Source organism: Carlito syrichta, unplaced genomic scaffold, assembly GCF_000164805.1.
Source record: "Carlito syrichta isolate Samal-C Ts95f unplaced genomic scaffold, Tarsius_syrichta-2.0.1 Scaffold314326, whole genome shotgun sequence".
In the NCBI taxonomy this organism is placed as follows: domain Eukaryota; kingdom Metazoa; phylum Chordata; class Mammalia; order Primates; family Tarsiidae; genus Carlito; species Carlito syrichta.
This window is the reverse complement of record NW_007258422.1, coordinates 1-15,442: the sequence shown is the minus strand read 5'-3', so window position 1 is coordinate 15,442 and position 15,442 is coordinate 1. Positions and strand designations below refer to the sequence as shown.

Here is a 15,442-nt window from a genome sequence, read left to right as displayed (position 1 = left end):
TTTTGTATTTTTAAATCTTATATTGGTTCCCCCCATATATGGAAAGCATTTGACTGATAAAATTGAATGTACTTAATCATTACCAAAAACAAGTTGGGCAATCTTCAGGCAATTTGTTTTCTAAAAGTTTTTTAAAAAAAAATATTTTAGGCCTAAAGTCAGTTTAAGATATAGGCAGATTATACTTTATGGATACAAACACACACATACATACTTTTTATCACCGTGTATTAAATATTTTTTGTCTAAATGAAGTCTCTGATTTGATTGCAGTGTCATTTAGTGATATTAATACTATTATTAGTATTATTATTTTTGAGTCAAAGTCTCACTCTGTCACCCAGGCTGGAGGGCAGTGGCAGCTCATGGCCACTGCAGCTTCGACCTGCTGTGCTCAGGTGATCCTTCTGCCTCAGCCTTCCAAGTAGCTGGAACTACAGGCATGTGTCACCATACCTGGCTAATTTTTCTTGATTTATTGTAGAGATGAGATCTTGCCAAGTTGCCCAGGCTGCTCTCAAACCTGTGGGTACAGGTAATCCTCTCACCTTGGTCTCCCAAAGTACTATGATTATAGGCATGAGCCACCACGTCTGGCCTCCCTCATTTGGTGTTATTAAAAACAGTGTGTGCCAATGATGGTTTTTGGAGGAGTTGACTTTGATGTGCTTCTTTTTTTCTTTATATGAGAATGGTATATGCATGTATTTAAAATGCCAAAAAGTATTAAAGCTTAAACAGAAAATTGTCCCCTGCCCAGGTTTTCCTTGTATCTTAGTGTTGCTCTCCAAAAGAACATTTAACTCTTTGTTTCTTCTGATATTTGCATCCTTTTTTTATCTTTTATTGTGTAAATTTTCAAACATAAGCAACATAGAAAATAGTATAAAGAGCCCCCCAGTTCCCATCACTGAACTTCAATAATTAATTTGCTGCACGTTCTTTCTTGAGTATACAGCTAAATTCACATGTTAACTTGGATGAAGATATTGAGTAAATTATTTCTGATAAGACCAGGCACAGTGGCTCAAGCTTACAATCCCAGCACTTTGGGAGGCTGAGGCGAGAGGATTGCTTGAACCCAGGGATTCGAGACCAACCTGGGCAACTTGGCGAACCCTCATCTCTAAAAAAATAAAAAAATTAAAAAAATTATTCGTGATATGGTGAAAGACATAATAGGAATATTTATCCACTTTCTGTTGATTCTATCAACGGGAAATAGGGCCACTACTACACATACTGGAATATGTCTGTGATTATAGGAGGGCCCCTAAAGTATTTTTGGTACCCCATGCTCTATGATTAAAGTCAGTGGAAAATTGCAACTAATTCAGGTAGGTCTACTCATTGCAGAGATTTCAGAACTCTAATAGATATCCTTAAACAGAGTTGAGGAGGGATAAAGACAAAGGTTTAGGTTTAAACAAAAGAGGTAAATTGAGTAATATAAGTTGGAGAGATCAAGTTTAGTAGCAGCAAGTGAAAAAAGGAGATTGGGGTATTTTCGTTCTTGGACACTTATTACTCTTTTTGACAGTGTGATGCAGTTGCAGAAAATGCCAGAACATACTTAGATTACATTAATGACTGAGTACCTGGTTATAACAACTAGTAGTTATATCCTTGGCCTAGATTCAGGTTGAGTATCCCTAATCTGAAAAGCTGAAACCTGAAATGCTCCAGAAACCAAAACTTTTTGAGTACTGACATGATTCCCAAAGGAAATGCTCATTGGAACATTTTGGTTTTGATTAGGTATGCTGAACTGGTTAGTATATAATGCAAATATTCCAAAATCGGAAAAATTCCAATATCTAAAACATTCTGGCCCCAAGCATTTCAATTAAAAGATACTCGACCTGTGTATAGGTCTTGGGAATTGGTAGTTCCATTGAAATCTTGTTGGTCAGATCATACCTGATGTTTGGAGATGCCATATTTTAAGAGGCCCACAAGCTGTGGCATCTCTAGATGAAGCTAATCAGGTATGAACCATGCCTACTTGTTGAAGACTTTTTTTCTTGAGTCTCTGTATAGTTTGGCTTTTAAAAGAGAATTCTGGGGAATAATTTGATGAGTTTCTTTAAATATCTGAGGGGCATTCTGATTTAAGATTTAAATCTCTGTGGTTTTAGTAGGTGAAACTTAAATCAAAAGTCGAAGATGACAGTAATAGTAATAGTTGCCACCATTATGAGCTCTTAACCTATAGCAGGCATTATGCTGAAAGCGTTAAACATACTTTCTTATGTAAGCCTTGTGTAACAGTCTTTTTGTGAAAAATAATAAAGGTAACAGTTAATGTTTATAGAGAGGTTTCTATAAACCAATAAATACTCCGGTAATTTCACACATATCATCTCCTTTAATTATCAGAAAATCCTATGAAGTAAATACTGTTTTGTTTTAAATAGAGACAAGGTCTTGCTATGTTGCCTAGGCTGGTCTTGAACTCCTGGGCTCAAGCAATTGTTCTGCCACAGCCTCCCAAAGTGGTAGGATCACAGGCATGAGCTACCATGCCTGACCGGTAAATGCTGTTGTTAATTGCTGTTTTATAGGTGAGAAGACTATAGAAAGATTAAATTTGCCCAAGTTTAAACAACTAGTAAGTGGTAGAGCTGGGCAGTTCAACTCTAGAGCCCAAGCTGTTTACTACTGTCAACTACTGTTTCATCCCTTTTTTTTTTTGAGCTGGAGTCTCACTCCATCGCCCAGGCTGGAGTGCAGTGGCACGCTGATGGCCACCCCAGCATCGACCTGCTGGGCTCAGGCGATCCTTCTGCCTCAGCCTTCCAAGTAGCCGGAGGTACACATTCCATTTTTAAATAAGGCAAATGATGCTTAGAGAAGTCATCTTTACCAGGTCACACAGCTAAGTAAGTACTTGTCAGAAGAGGAGATTCAAATCGGTGCCAGTCCTCTTGTAGAACCTCAGCCACAAGTTGAGTTGTGTAGGCTGCTGGGAGGCAATGCAGTCTCCTTCTCTAGATCCGTATAGGCAGAATACAGATGATGACCATCGAAGAAGCCATGGGAAGTGAGTCTTACTAGGTGAGAGATTGAAAAGACCTCTCACATAAAATTTCATTTCTAAATTATTTGACTCCAAAGATATACCTTTATATAATTAGTTTAGTGTTCTATCTTGTCTGGAGAGGACAGTTATCTTTTTCATTCTCCTTACATTTCTGTCAAAAGAAACTTAAAATCCACCCCACTAAGTGAAACTCTGGAGAGAGTAATGTTGTGCCCAGCATGAGCCTTGTCCTAACATTTTGAGTTGAGGGGGGACTAAGAGCCGTCTCAAGGTCAAGCTCCAGAGTTTATGTAAGTGAACAGGGTGCAGTGGGGGACAGTTTTCCTGCCCCCACATTGTACATTAGACCCCAAGTGGCCATTGTCCCAACTGCCTTGACTGAAGCCCAAGGTTTATGGATTGCTGTGTTTTGCTTTGAACATGAAAAACACTGCCTTTAGGGGATAAAGGTGTGAATCTTTGTTTTAGACCCCCAGGTTGACATACAGGTGTTGACATTGTTTCATGACTTATATTGGAGCAGGAGATTTGTTCTCTTACTGAGGTATTTATCCTGTTTGGACTTTGAAATGAAGCTGACAATTTGATAAGACCCTTGGCCTGTTTTGCATTGTAGATTAACTTGCTGCTTAAAACTTGAAGCAATTTCTTATGTATTTATAAGATAAAGATAATCTGAAATCTGGATGTGGTCACAGAGTGATGCATGGAAGTGACAGATAAATCTCTGCTTTAGCCTGTAGTCTGACCTAAAGCTGACTGAATGCTCTTTACTAAAGTTCTGTTGCCTTCTTGATGATGTTATTGACATAGTTACTATCAGAGAGCATTCCATAGCCTTGATCTCTTTCTCTTCTCCTTGCTCATGACTTTTCTGTTTCCTCCCGTTCATTGTATCCTTGCTGATCACAGCCTTCTCAAAAATAGAGTTGTTGCTCCAGGACTTTGCTCTGTGTTCTAGAATTTTTTTTTTATTTTTATTTTTTGAGTTAGAGTCTCACTCTGTTGCCCAGACTGGAGTGCAGTGGCCGCTCCCGGCCACCACAGCCTCCACCTGCTGGGCTCTGACGATCCTTCCGCCTCAGCCTTCCAAGTAGCCGGAATTATAGGCACGTGCTACCACGCCTGGCTGATTTTTTGATTTATTGTAGAGATGAGGTCTTGCTGCCCAGGCGGGTCTCGAATCCACGGGCTCAGGCGAATCTACTCACCTCAGCCTTCCAAAGGCGCGGGATTATAGCCTGAGCCACCAAGCCCGGCTGTTCTAGACTTTTAAAGGGAATCATCCACAAGTCATATAATAGATTTCAGCACCATTCAAAGCAAAACCAAAAGTCTGACTTCTTGTGTCTTTTGTCTAATGGAATTATGACTCTGTAGAAACCATTTTGCTCAGATTTTGTGCTAGGGTTTCACCTCTCGAAATCACATTTTATTAGAATTTTGACATTATTCCTCTTTAGACTGAGTTCTTTTTTTTTTTTTTCAAGTCAGGTTCTTCTGTGGCCCAGGCTGGAGCGCAGTGGCATGATCATTGTTTACCACAGCCTCGACCTCCTGGGTTCAGGCAGTCCTTCCCCCCTTGACCTTCTCTAATAGCTGGGACTAAAGGCATGTGTCACCATGCCCAGTTAATTTTTAAATTTTTTGTAGAGACGAGATCTCACTATGTTGCCCAGCCTGGTCTTGAACTCCTGGGCTCAAGCAGTCCTCTCACCTTGGCCTCTCAAAGTGCTGAGATTATAGGCTTGAGCCACCATGTCCAGTCCAGACTGAGTTCTTGAGATTGACAGATTGCCCGGCAATATGGCTTGTTATCAACCTCAACTTCTAAGCTTAATCAAATGAATATCTTCAGTCACTTGCCCTGAAGAGCTATCTTCTAGTTGATTCTGACCATCAATTCTATCTAACTGAAGATGGGTTTTTGTTTATTTTATTTTATTTTATTTTGTTTTATTTTTTGAGTTGGAGTCTCACTCTGTCACCCAGACTGGAGTGCAGTGGCCGCTCCTGGCCACCGCAGCCTCAACCTGCTGGGCTCCGGCAATCCTTCCGTTTCAGGCTTCCAAGTAGCCGGAATTACAGGCATGCGCTACCACGCCCGGCTGATTTTTTGATTTATTGTAGAGATGAGGTCTCGCTGCCCAGATGGGTCTTGAAACCGTGGGCTCAGGCATGGTTTTTTGAAATAGTAGGTAATATCAGATTTCATAAAGGAAAATTGTCCATTTTTTGCATACTCAGTTTTTTAAAGAAAAAATATAGTTTAAACAGCTTGTGGATGTTGAAAGTTCCCAATTTGATTGAGATTGAGTTGGGATTCCCTAATGGAGTGATTTAATGTTTGCAGTCATCCTGAATAGTAGGGAGAATTTCATTTGTAATTGATTGAGTCTTTCTCGGGTGGGAAAGCTTCCTAGATTTGGGTTTGAATCTTGGCTCAGCTGCTTACTAGTTGTATGATCTTGGCACCTGCTTAACTCTATGTGGCAGTTTTCTCTTCTGTATGGGGATCATAGTTCCTGCCTCAAAAGGCTAATGTAAGGCTTTAATGAAGTGGTGTGTGTGTCTTCGTGTGTGAAGTGCTTGAAACAGAGACTGCTGTATAATTATTAGCATTCAATACTTGTCAGCTTTGATGTCCCGTGTCTCTCCACTTCCCTTGTTCCTGTTCTGATTCAGGCTGTCATCCTTTCTTCTGCATTATTGCGGTAGCTTCCTAGCTGGTTTTCCTGCTTTTACCACACTGTCCTTGCTATTGTTTGTTTTCAACTAGTCAGATCCTCTTAAAGTTAGATAGGTCACTATGCTCAGACCCTCTAGTGGCTTCCCTTGTCACTCAGAGCTGGTGTCTCCGCGCCTTCCAAGGCCTTCCAAGGCCTTCCACAAATCCCTTCCCTTCTCCTCACCTTTCCTAGTCCCTCAACTCCTCCCCCCTGTTCCTCCGTGATCTCTTTTTCTGTTCTTATCCTTGCTCGCTGTGCTCCCGTCATACTTTGTTATGGCTTGGACATGCCAGACACATTTCCAAATATCTTAGGATGTTTGCATTGGTTAATTCACTTTCCTGTAGTTCTCTTCTTATATTTACATGAATCACTCATTCATCTTTTTCAAACCTTCTATGCAGTAAGTCTACTTTGATCACTCTCTATAAAATTGTCCCTCTGCCTCAGTCCTTATCCTTTTCCTTGCCTTTTCCCCCCTTTTGTGGTGTGTATCATCTGGCATCTGCTAATTATTTTAAGATTTCAATTATTGATGTATTCTACAGCTTTCCTGTCAAGAATGCAACCTTCATGGAGGCAGGGGTTTGTGTCTATTTTGTTTACTGCTGGTTTCACTGTTTCGTTCTCGATATCTATACTGAGAAGTAGTACCTGGCCTGTATAGGCACTCATTACATAATAGTTGAATGAGTCAATTATATATGTATATATTATATTTATCTTTTGCAAACCAGAAAGGTGAAATGGCTGCTGCAAGAAAATATTTTGCTGCAGTCAATATGAAGACATGGAAGTAAATTTTCTTTCTGTGCTGAGTAACCCCAATATTTTCCTTTGTTAGAGATGTACAGTCTTACTATGTCTTTGTGAGCTCATGGATGATGAAAATGGAATCTATTTTGTCTAAAGAGCAGAGAATGGATAAGTTTGCTGAAGACCTCACCAACAGATGTAATGTTTTTATACAGGTAGTTTCGTCTTACTATATTTTGGGTGGTCATTTCTTTGTTAATCCAGTTTATAGAAGTTATGCTTAAGAAAAACTGGGAAAGGATAGGATATGCTTTTGTTTTTAAAAGCAAATTGATTTGTTTATCTTTGGATCTGTGTGATTTAATTTAGATTTTTTTTTTTTTTTTTTTTTGAGTTGGCGTCTCACTTGGTCGCCCAGACTGGAGTGCAGTGGCCGCTCCCGGCCACCGCAGCCTCGACCTGCTGGGCTCCAGCGATCCTTCCGCCTCAGCCTTCCAAGTAGCCGGAACTACAAGCGCGCACTACCATGCCCGGCTCATTTTGATTTATTGTAGAGATGAGGTCTCACCAAGTTGTCCAGGCGGGTCTTGAACCCACGGGCTCAGGCAATTCACTCACCTCAGCCTCCCAAAGTGCGGAATTACAGACTGAGCCACCGAACCCGGCTAATTTAGTTTTTTTAACACACCCATTTTAAAGCTCTACATTCCCTTCAAAGCATGACTGTTTAGTTGTATTCCATAAGTTTTCATATGTTATAGTTTTATAATTATTTATTTTTAAATATTTAAAAATTTTTATTGTAATTTCTTTGATCTGTGGGGCTTTTTTTGAAAGATAACTTCTTAATTTCCAAATACAAGAAGACTTCCTAGTTGTCTTTTTATGATTGTACAATAATAAAGTAATTTCAATATTTTGAATTTGCTTTGTGGCTTAGCTTATGGTCAGCTTTGGTAAATATTTCATATATACTTGAAAATAATGTATAGTTTTCATTTGTCAGCTGTAGTATTTTGTATATAACAAGAGGGTCACATTTGTTAATGATTTCCCCTGTGTATTCTATATTACTGAGAGAGTTATGTTATAATATTTCATTATTGTGGATTTGTCTGTTTGTCTTTGTAATCCTGTCAGTTTATAATTTATATATTTTGAGGCTAAATACATAACATTTAGAATTGTTAACTCTTCCTAGTGAATTGAACATTTTATCATTAAGAAATACTCCTTTTTATATCCAGTAATGGTGTTTGTCAGTCTCTTTGTAGCAGTTTTCTTTTATTTGATGTCTGCATGGAATCTCTTTTTTGATCCTTTTACTTGCAGCCTTTCTGGCACCCTATATTTAATATATGTTCTCTGTAAGCAGCATATACTTTTCCCCAATCTGATAATCTTTGTTTTTTCATTGTACTATTTTTTTGTATGTCTTTACTGATAATATTAGTTTTGAAACTACCACCTGACTAGTTGCTTTATGTTCTATGTCTCTCTCTTCTTTTGCTTTTTACTCTCTTTTAGATTATTTTTGTTATTTAATTTCTCTCCCTCTGTTTAATTCTGACTTATTTTACCGTTCTTTTAGTGATTACTTTAGAAATTTTAAGATGTCTCATTTAACTCCAATATAAAGTAGTAGCTTTACCACTTTGCAGGCAGTGTAAGGTTCTTAAGCTATTTTAATTCTGTTTATCTCTCTCTTACCTTTTGTGCTGCTTGTGTGCTTTGAGTCTCTGAATATTTTTAACTGCACAAGATATTGTTATTGCTGTTGTTTTTATAGTCAGTGTTCATTTAGATTTACTCACATAAGCCTATTTGGTTGCTTTTTATCCTTCCTGCATTTGTGAACTTTCATCTTTCTACTTGTGGGATACCTGCTAGTATTTAATTAATATGAACCTCTGTTGATGAATCATCACAGGTTTTATCTGAATGTGTCTTTCTTTTAACAGTTTTGCTGTGTTAGATTTCGAGATTGGCAGGGCTTTTTTCTCTGGCTTTTAAGGGTGTCATTGTTTTCTGGCTTCCTTTGTTTTTTGTTAAGGAGTCGGCTGTTGATTTGTTGCTTTTTATATGTAATATGTATGTCTTAAATTATAAGATTTACTTTTTGGTTTTTAGCAATGTTATTATAATGCTGCTAGGTGTGGTTTTTTTGTGTTTGTGCTGCTTGGGAATTTGTAGAGCTTTTTCAATTCATAGACAATTCTTAGCCATTAACTCTTGAAGCATTGCTTTTGTTTTGTCTCTCTGTTTTAATTCTCTCTTCATCTTTGTCTAACCTGCTTTTAAATCCATCTACTGAGTTCTTAATTATTTTACTGTTCACTTGGTTTCTTTTTTTATAGTTTCCAGTTCTCTTCTGAAACAATTTTGTGTTTTATTTCCTTTAACATATTCAGCATAATTATTTTGAAGCACATGTCTAATAATTTTGTTATTTGAATATTTCTCTTATCTGTTGTTTCTCTTGTTTTATCTTTTATCTCTTTGTATGCCTGGTTGTTTATTATAGAGTGCCACACATTATACATGAAAAAATGCATATAGTTTGAGACTGAATATTATTTTCTTTTTCCAGAGGGAATTTATATTTGCTTTTGTTACACAGCTAGTCTAGGACAATTAGCAACCCAGATTACATCAACTCAGTCATAGACTGATAATCTGAAGCAGCACTTCAGTCCTGTGATGAACTGAAGTCCAATTCACCCTTACTTTTTTAGGGGTAATCCTTAAGGATACCAACCCGGAGCCTAGGTGGTTTACCAGAACCACTTCCTTGATGGCCCATGAACTCCTGTCTTTATCCTCCTTCTTTGTGTGGTATTGTTGAAGTATATATTTGGATTTTCTTCTTTTTTTTTGAGTTGGAGTCTCACTCCGTTACCCAGACTGGAGTGCAGTGGCTGCTCCCGGCCACCGCAGCCTCGACCTGCTGGGCTCCGGCGATTCTTTGCCTCAGCCTTCCAAGTAGCTGGAACTACAGGCGCGTGCTACCACACCCAGCTAATTTTTGATTTATTGTAGAGATGAGCTCTCGCCAAGTTGCCCAGGCGGGTCTCGAACCCATGGGCTCAGGCAGTCCACTCACCTCAGCCTCCCAAAGCGCGGGATTACAGGCTGAGCTACCGAGCCCGGCTTGATTCATATTATTTATTCTGTCATTAACAGATACACACTCCCTACTCCCAATGCAGATTTCAAAATGCATACTTTATGTATATCTTGTAAAAATTAACGACCATCTGGGGCTGGGGATTCTGTACTTTCAAGTCCCCTTACAAAGGGAAGCCTCCCTTTTCTGCCTCACTTAGAGTAGATTTTTGCTGTTCCTTGTTTGTGCTTTTTAACATTCCCAGGGGCTGCACTAGGACAGAGTCCTGTAGTTGACAAGACAAGATTTGTGGCTCTTTCTGTATGTTTGCCCCAAGCTTTGGTCGTACTGTCACCTCTCATAGGATGCTACCTTCTCTTTCATTTTTAATTTTTTTGATTTAGCACACACGTCTCTACACCATGGAGAAACTGTGTGTGGTTCAGAGGAACTCCTACCTCCCACCCCGTGTTGAGTATCCCTCTTTTAGTGAGCCCCTGTTACTGATGGGAGAGTACGTTCCCTCTCATATGTGCTGGGGAAGGAGGAAGAAGTTGAGGAACATTGGCCTATAGCTTCTGCCCCACCTTCTTGAATGGATCCACCATATAGTTTTAGGTTCATCAAAGCTTTGGAGACCTGTATAGACCTGGAGAATCACTATCATTATGTTTCCATATGTCTCTTTTGGGCCTAAATGAAAAAATATTTGAGAAAGTAATATTCTTTTTCCCTATTTTGTTATTCCACTCTGCCTCCCTGAGTTTAATAGCATTAAAAAATTTTTTTAAAACCTCACAAGACCCGTGTTTCCTTCATGAATAAAAGGGGAGGAGAGAATCTGATCTCATTGGTCTGGGAAGACAGAAAGCCTACCTAACACCAGACGAGGCAAAAATGAGATAACAGATGTACTATGGGGATTGGTCTAGGTGAAGAGGAAAGGGGGAATCAACTTGGGACTCAGAAATTCCGTTGCATATCTGTACTGCCAGAGAGCAACTTTTTTCCTCCTAATTTTTCAGTTACCTGGCAGGTAAGAGAAGGATGAGTAGATACCTTTCTGACATCCGAATTGTTTTGCTGAAGGGCTTTTTTTTTTATGGAAAGATTTCTAAACTGATTATACACTATAATTTCTGCATTACTAACCTCTGCTATGTGATAGGGTAAATAAACTTCCAAGGGCTGCTTTGAAATGTAATCCCTATGTATAACATTGTTTCTCTGAGGAAGAGTATCTTGGAATCTTAAGAGCTGGCTTTATAAACATTAGTTATTGGCAAGTTGAGGAATAATGGTTATATAAAGAATGAAATCTTAAATAAAATTTTTCCTTGTGGTTATAATCAATGTTTTATTTTCTTTTACAGGGCTTCTTGTATGCATATAGTATTAGTACGATTATTAAAACCACAATGAACCTTTACATGTCTATGCAAAAGCCAATGACAAAGACCTCAGTTAAGGCATTGTGCAGGCTTGTTGAACTTCTCAAGGTAAGTTTTAGATTATTTACCTTGCCATCATAGTTGAGAAATGACTCAGACTTAAATTAAGGTGGTCTTACAAGATTTGACTTGATTATTTGAGAACAAAAATGTTATGAGAAAATACTCATTTCTCAGTTGAATAAAGGAACTAGCCATTGAAAGAAATTTCTGAATAACTACTTGTGAATGGCCAACATATTTAAACTTTATTAAATAAAGTTAATGTATTTGTCTAGTTTCGACTTAGTAAAAAAAAAAAAAGTTAATATAGTGAGAGAAAAAGAAAATAGGAAAGTTAGCTTCTGTATTACTAGAAAGCTTTACTTATGGAAGTTTTAGAAATGTGTTTCATGAATTTTAAAATGTACTCATCTGACATCTATTATTTTATAGTGTTCACATGCATATGAGGTTAGTTAATGTGACATTTGTAATTTAGAGTAAGTGCTATAATCTTGTGATTTGAACAGTAGGCTACTTGGAGATAGTCAAATGAATTAAGAATCATAGTACGTTTAGGCAAATGTAGTAAAAATATTTCTTAGCATACTTGTACAACTAGAAAAAAACTCCTTGTGAGCAGGGGAGCCCTGTTAACCTTTTATGAAAATTGAAATTAAGATTTGTTGATAAATTTCTCCTAATAATTGATCTGACATTTCTTCAGGAAGTAAAGACTTTTTTTTTGGTTTGTTTTTTTGAGTTGGAGTCTCACTTGGTCGCCCAGACTGGAGTGCAGTGGCCACTCCCGGCCACCGCAGCCTCGCCTGCTGGGCTCCAGCGATCCTTCCACCTCAGCCTTCCGAGTAGCTGGAATTACAGGCATGCGCTACCACACCTGGCTGATTTTTTGATTTTTTATTGTAGAGATGAGGTCTCGCTGCCCAGGTGGGGCTTGAACCCGCAGGCTCAGGCAATCCACTCACCTCAGCCTCCCAAAGGCGCGGGATTACAGGCTGAGCCACCGAGCCCGACTGACTTTTTTTTTTTTTGAGATTGTGCCTTTGCATTCTTAGCCTTTTTTCTTTAAGTCATATTATTTGTTACAAATACATTATTTATCAGTTACATTTTCTAAAGGAAATGTAAATACAGATGTATATACATATGTGTATTTGTATGCTTATAGATACATATATATGAGCATAGTTTAGGGGAAAAAAAATAAATAGTCACTATCCCATTTAAGAAGTAAAATGGAACCAATATTTTCTTTTCTGAGTCAGAGTCTCACTCCATCGCCCAGGCTGGAGTACAGTGACATGCTCATGGCTACCACAGCCTCGACCTGCTGGGCTCAGGTGTTCCTTCCACCTCAGCCTTCCAAGTAGCTGGAACTACAGGTGCCTGCTACCATGGTAGCCCAGCTAATTTTTTGATTTATTGTAGAGACGAGGTCTCACCATGCTGCCCAAGGCTCAGGCAGTCCTTTCGCCTCAGTCTCCCAAAGTGCTGGGATTATAGGCTTGAGCCACTGGGACCGGCCTGGGACCAGTATTTTCAAAGTGCCCCTGTGTGTTTCTCCTAATTGCATCTTAACCTGCCCACCTCAGAGGAAACTACTCTCCTGAATTTTATGGTCATCATTCCCTTGTTTTTCTTTTTAGCTTACCACATATGAATAAGTCTATAAAACATTCAATTGTTGTATATGTTTTTGAAGTTATGTATTCTTTGACTTGCTCTTTTAGTCAACATTTTATTTTTTACTCAGCATTTTTTTTTAATGTATCCACGTTGGGATGAGTAGCTGTAGCACATTCATTTTCATTGCTGCATAGCTTTCTTATAGATGGACTTGTGTTTGATTTTTTGCTATTATAAACAGTGCTGTCGCTCTTGTATATGTGTTTCTTGGTATACTCGTACAAGAGGTTTTCTAAGAAAGTATATACCTACAAGTGGGTTACTGGGTCATGCGTTATGCATGTGTTCAACTTTTCAAGATGATGTCAAACTGTTTATACAAAATAGTTTTTAATATCATTTTTTATGTCTCCTACATTGTATTAGACTTCCCCATTGTTCCCTAGCTGGTCAACACTGATATTATCGGACTTCAATCTTTTTTTTTTTTTTTTTTAAGTTAGAGGGTATAATCGTTTTTGATTATAATTTTTTTTTAAAGCAAGATTTATTGAGAGGACAGAAAAGCTCCTAGAGCAGGAGGGGACTTGAGGGAGTTGCCCTGATTATAATTTTTAATGTTTAATGTGTGATTGTTAATGATGATAAATATCTTTTCAATTATTTATGAATTCCGTGTGTGTGTGTGTGTGTGTGTGTGTGTGTGTGTGTGTGTGTGTGTGTATAAAACCTGCTCATGTCTTCTTAGTTTTCTATTGGATTGTGTTCCTTAAAAAAAAAAAATCTTTCCTTCATTTGGGAGCTGCTTATATCCTGAACACTAATTGGCTCGTATGTGGCAGATATTTTTGATACATTAACCTTCTTATATTCTTTATAGTGACTTTTGATGAACAGAGGTTCTTAATTTTAATATAGTTGAATGTATCAGTCTTATCCTTTATGGCATAAAATATTTTTGTGTCTCATTTACAAATTCATTCCCTAGCCCCAGGTCATAAAGATATTCTTCTATAATTTTGCCTACAAGTTTTAAGTTGATTTTCCCAAAATTGCTTCTGATTTTTTTTTTAGGCTATAGAGCACATGTTCTACAGGAGAAGCATGGTTGTGGCTGATTCAGTTTCACATATAACACAGCACCTTCAACATCAGGCTCTTAATTCTATTTCTGTGGCCAAGGTATATGAATTATTATGTATTCTGCATAATTATGCTGGCTTTTTTGTTTGTTCTTATGTTGTTTTAGATGTGTTTTCTAGTTTAGCCTGTTTACGCCATTCCTTCAAACATAATATTCTTGGTCATTTCTCTCCATGATATTTATGGTTTTTAATTTATTGTTATCAGTTATCTTTACTTTGAAATTGTAGCATATAATACATTAATACATCTCTTTTAAAAATTACATTGTTTGTGCTGTTGAAATTGATACATCACTTTTTTTGGAAATGATATGTTGTTAAATTAATATGGAAATTTTAAAGTATGCTTAATACATTTGTTGTTCCCGACAGTGCTAAGACATAATGTTAGAGAATGAAGTATAAAACATTATCCAGGCTGGCATGGTGGCTTATGCCTGTAATCACAATACTTTGGAAGGCCAGGGTGGGAGCATCACTTGAAGCCAGGAGTTTAAGGTCAGCCTGAGCAACGTAGTGAGACCCCCATCTCTATAAAAAATTTTAAAAATTAGCCAGGCATGGTGGTGTGCCCTTGTAGTTCTACCTTCTTGGAAGACTGAGACAGGAGGATTGCTTGAGCCCAGAAGTTTGAGGTTAAGCGAGCTGTGATTGTGCTACTGCACTCCAGCCTGGGTGATACAGAGTGAGACTCTGCTGGTCTCTTAAAAAAAAAAAAAAATCAGAAGTTCAACAGGGAAAGTACTTGTGTATGCTCTCTTCAATTGAATCATGGAAATGGTAATCAAGAAGTTTTTCTCGTAAGTCTTCTGTAATTGTCTCAGAAGCAAAACTAATACTTTTCTGTTTTTTCTTTTAAGAAAAGAGTAATTTCTGACAAAAAATATAGCGAACAGCGTCTTGATGTGCTCTCTGCCCTAGTTTTGGCTGAAAACACTCTAAATGGACCAAGCACTAAGCAACGACGACTTATTGTTTCTTTAGCACTAAGTGTTGGCACACAACTGGTAAGTGAATTGCTGTTATTTATGGAATAAAAATGAGGTACGAGATTTCATAGTTCCTTTGCTATTGACCCAAGAAACCTGTCTTTACTTAGATTGCAACTTCTCTGCCTTGTTTTCTCCTCCCTGATAGAAAACATTTAAAGATGAAGAACTCTTTCCACTTCAAGTAGTCATGAAAAAACTGGATCTTATCAGTGAACTTAGAGAACGGTAAGAAGGATGGAGATATGCAGTGATACTCTAAAGGCACAGTTAATACAAACACTGATTTTCTTTTTAGCATAGCAAGAGAAGAAATGAAATCCAGAACAGTTTCTTTCTATAACTTCTTTAACATGACCAAAATGAGATTGTGACTAGGGATAATAATTAATTTACAGGAAGTGTGTAGCTTCTGAAAGAGCTCACATGAGAAAAGCATTGTAACCTTAGAGCATTTGGCAGACTCCGATGCATATTGTGATTATGTTAGGTATCTCTATTGAACTTAAACTGCTGCTGTAACAAGGCTTCATCTGTTTATGAGAGACTTAGAGATCCATAACACGTCGTGTGGTGTAATATTATGAGATAAAA

The 15,442-nt window shown here is 37.9% G+C and overlaps 1 protein-coding gene across 1 annotated transcript in view; it reads left to right on the top strand.

Moving 5' to 3' along the window:
- Nucleotides 1-15,076, top strand: part of LOC103273967 (WASH complex subunit 4-like) — a gene marked incomplete at its 3' end in the record, with an annotated part of 58,220 nt that extends 43,144 nt beyond the window's left edge. The window contains exons 16-20 of the mRNA XM_021719221.1: nt 6,617-6,743; nt 11,008-11,133; nt 13,789-13,896; nt 14,720-14,866; nt 14,997-15,076. Of these exons, the coding sequence (XP_021574896.1) occupies nt 6,617-6,743; nt 11,008-11,133; nt 13,789-13,896; nt 14,720-14,866; nt 14,997-15,076 (588 nt within the window). The remainder of the gene's footprint in view (nt 1-6,616; nt 6,744-11,007; nt 11,134-13,788; nt 13,897-14,719; nt 14,867-14,996) is intronic.
- Nucleotides 15,077-15,442: the final 366 nt, after the last annotated feature.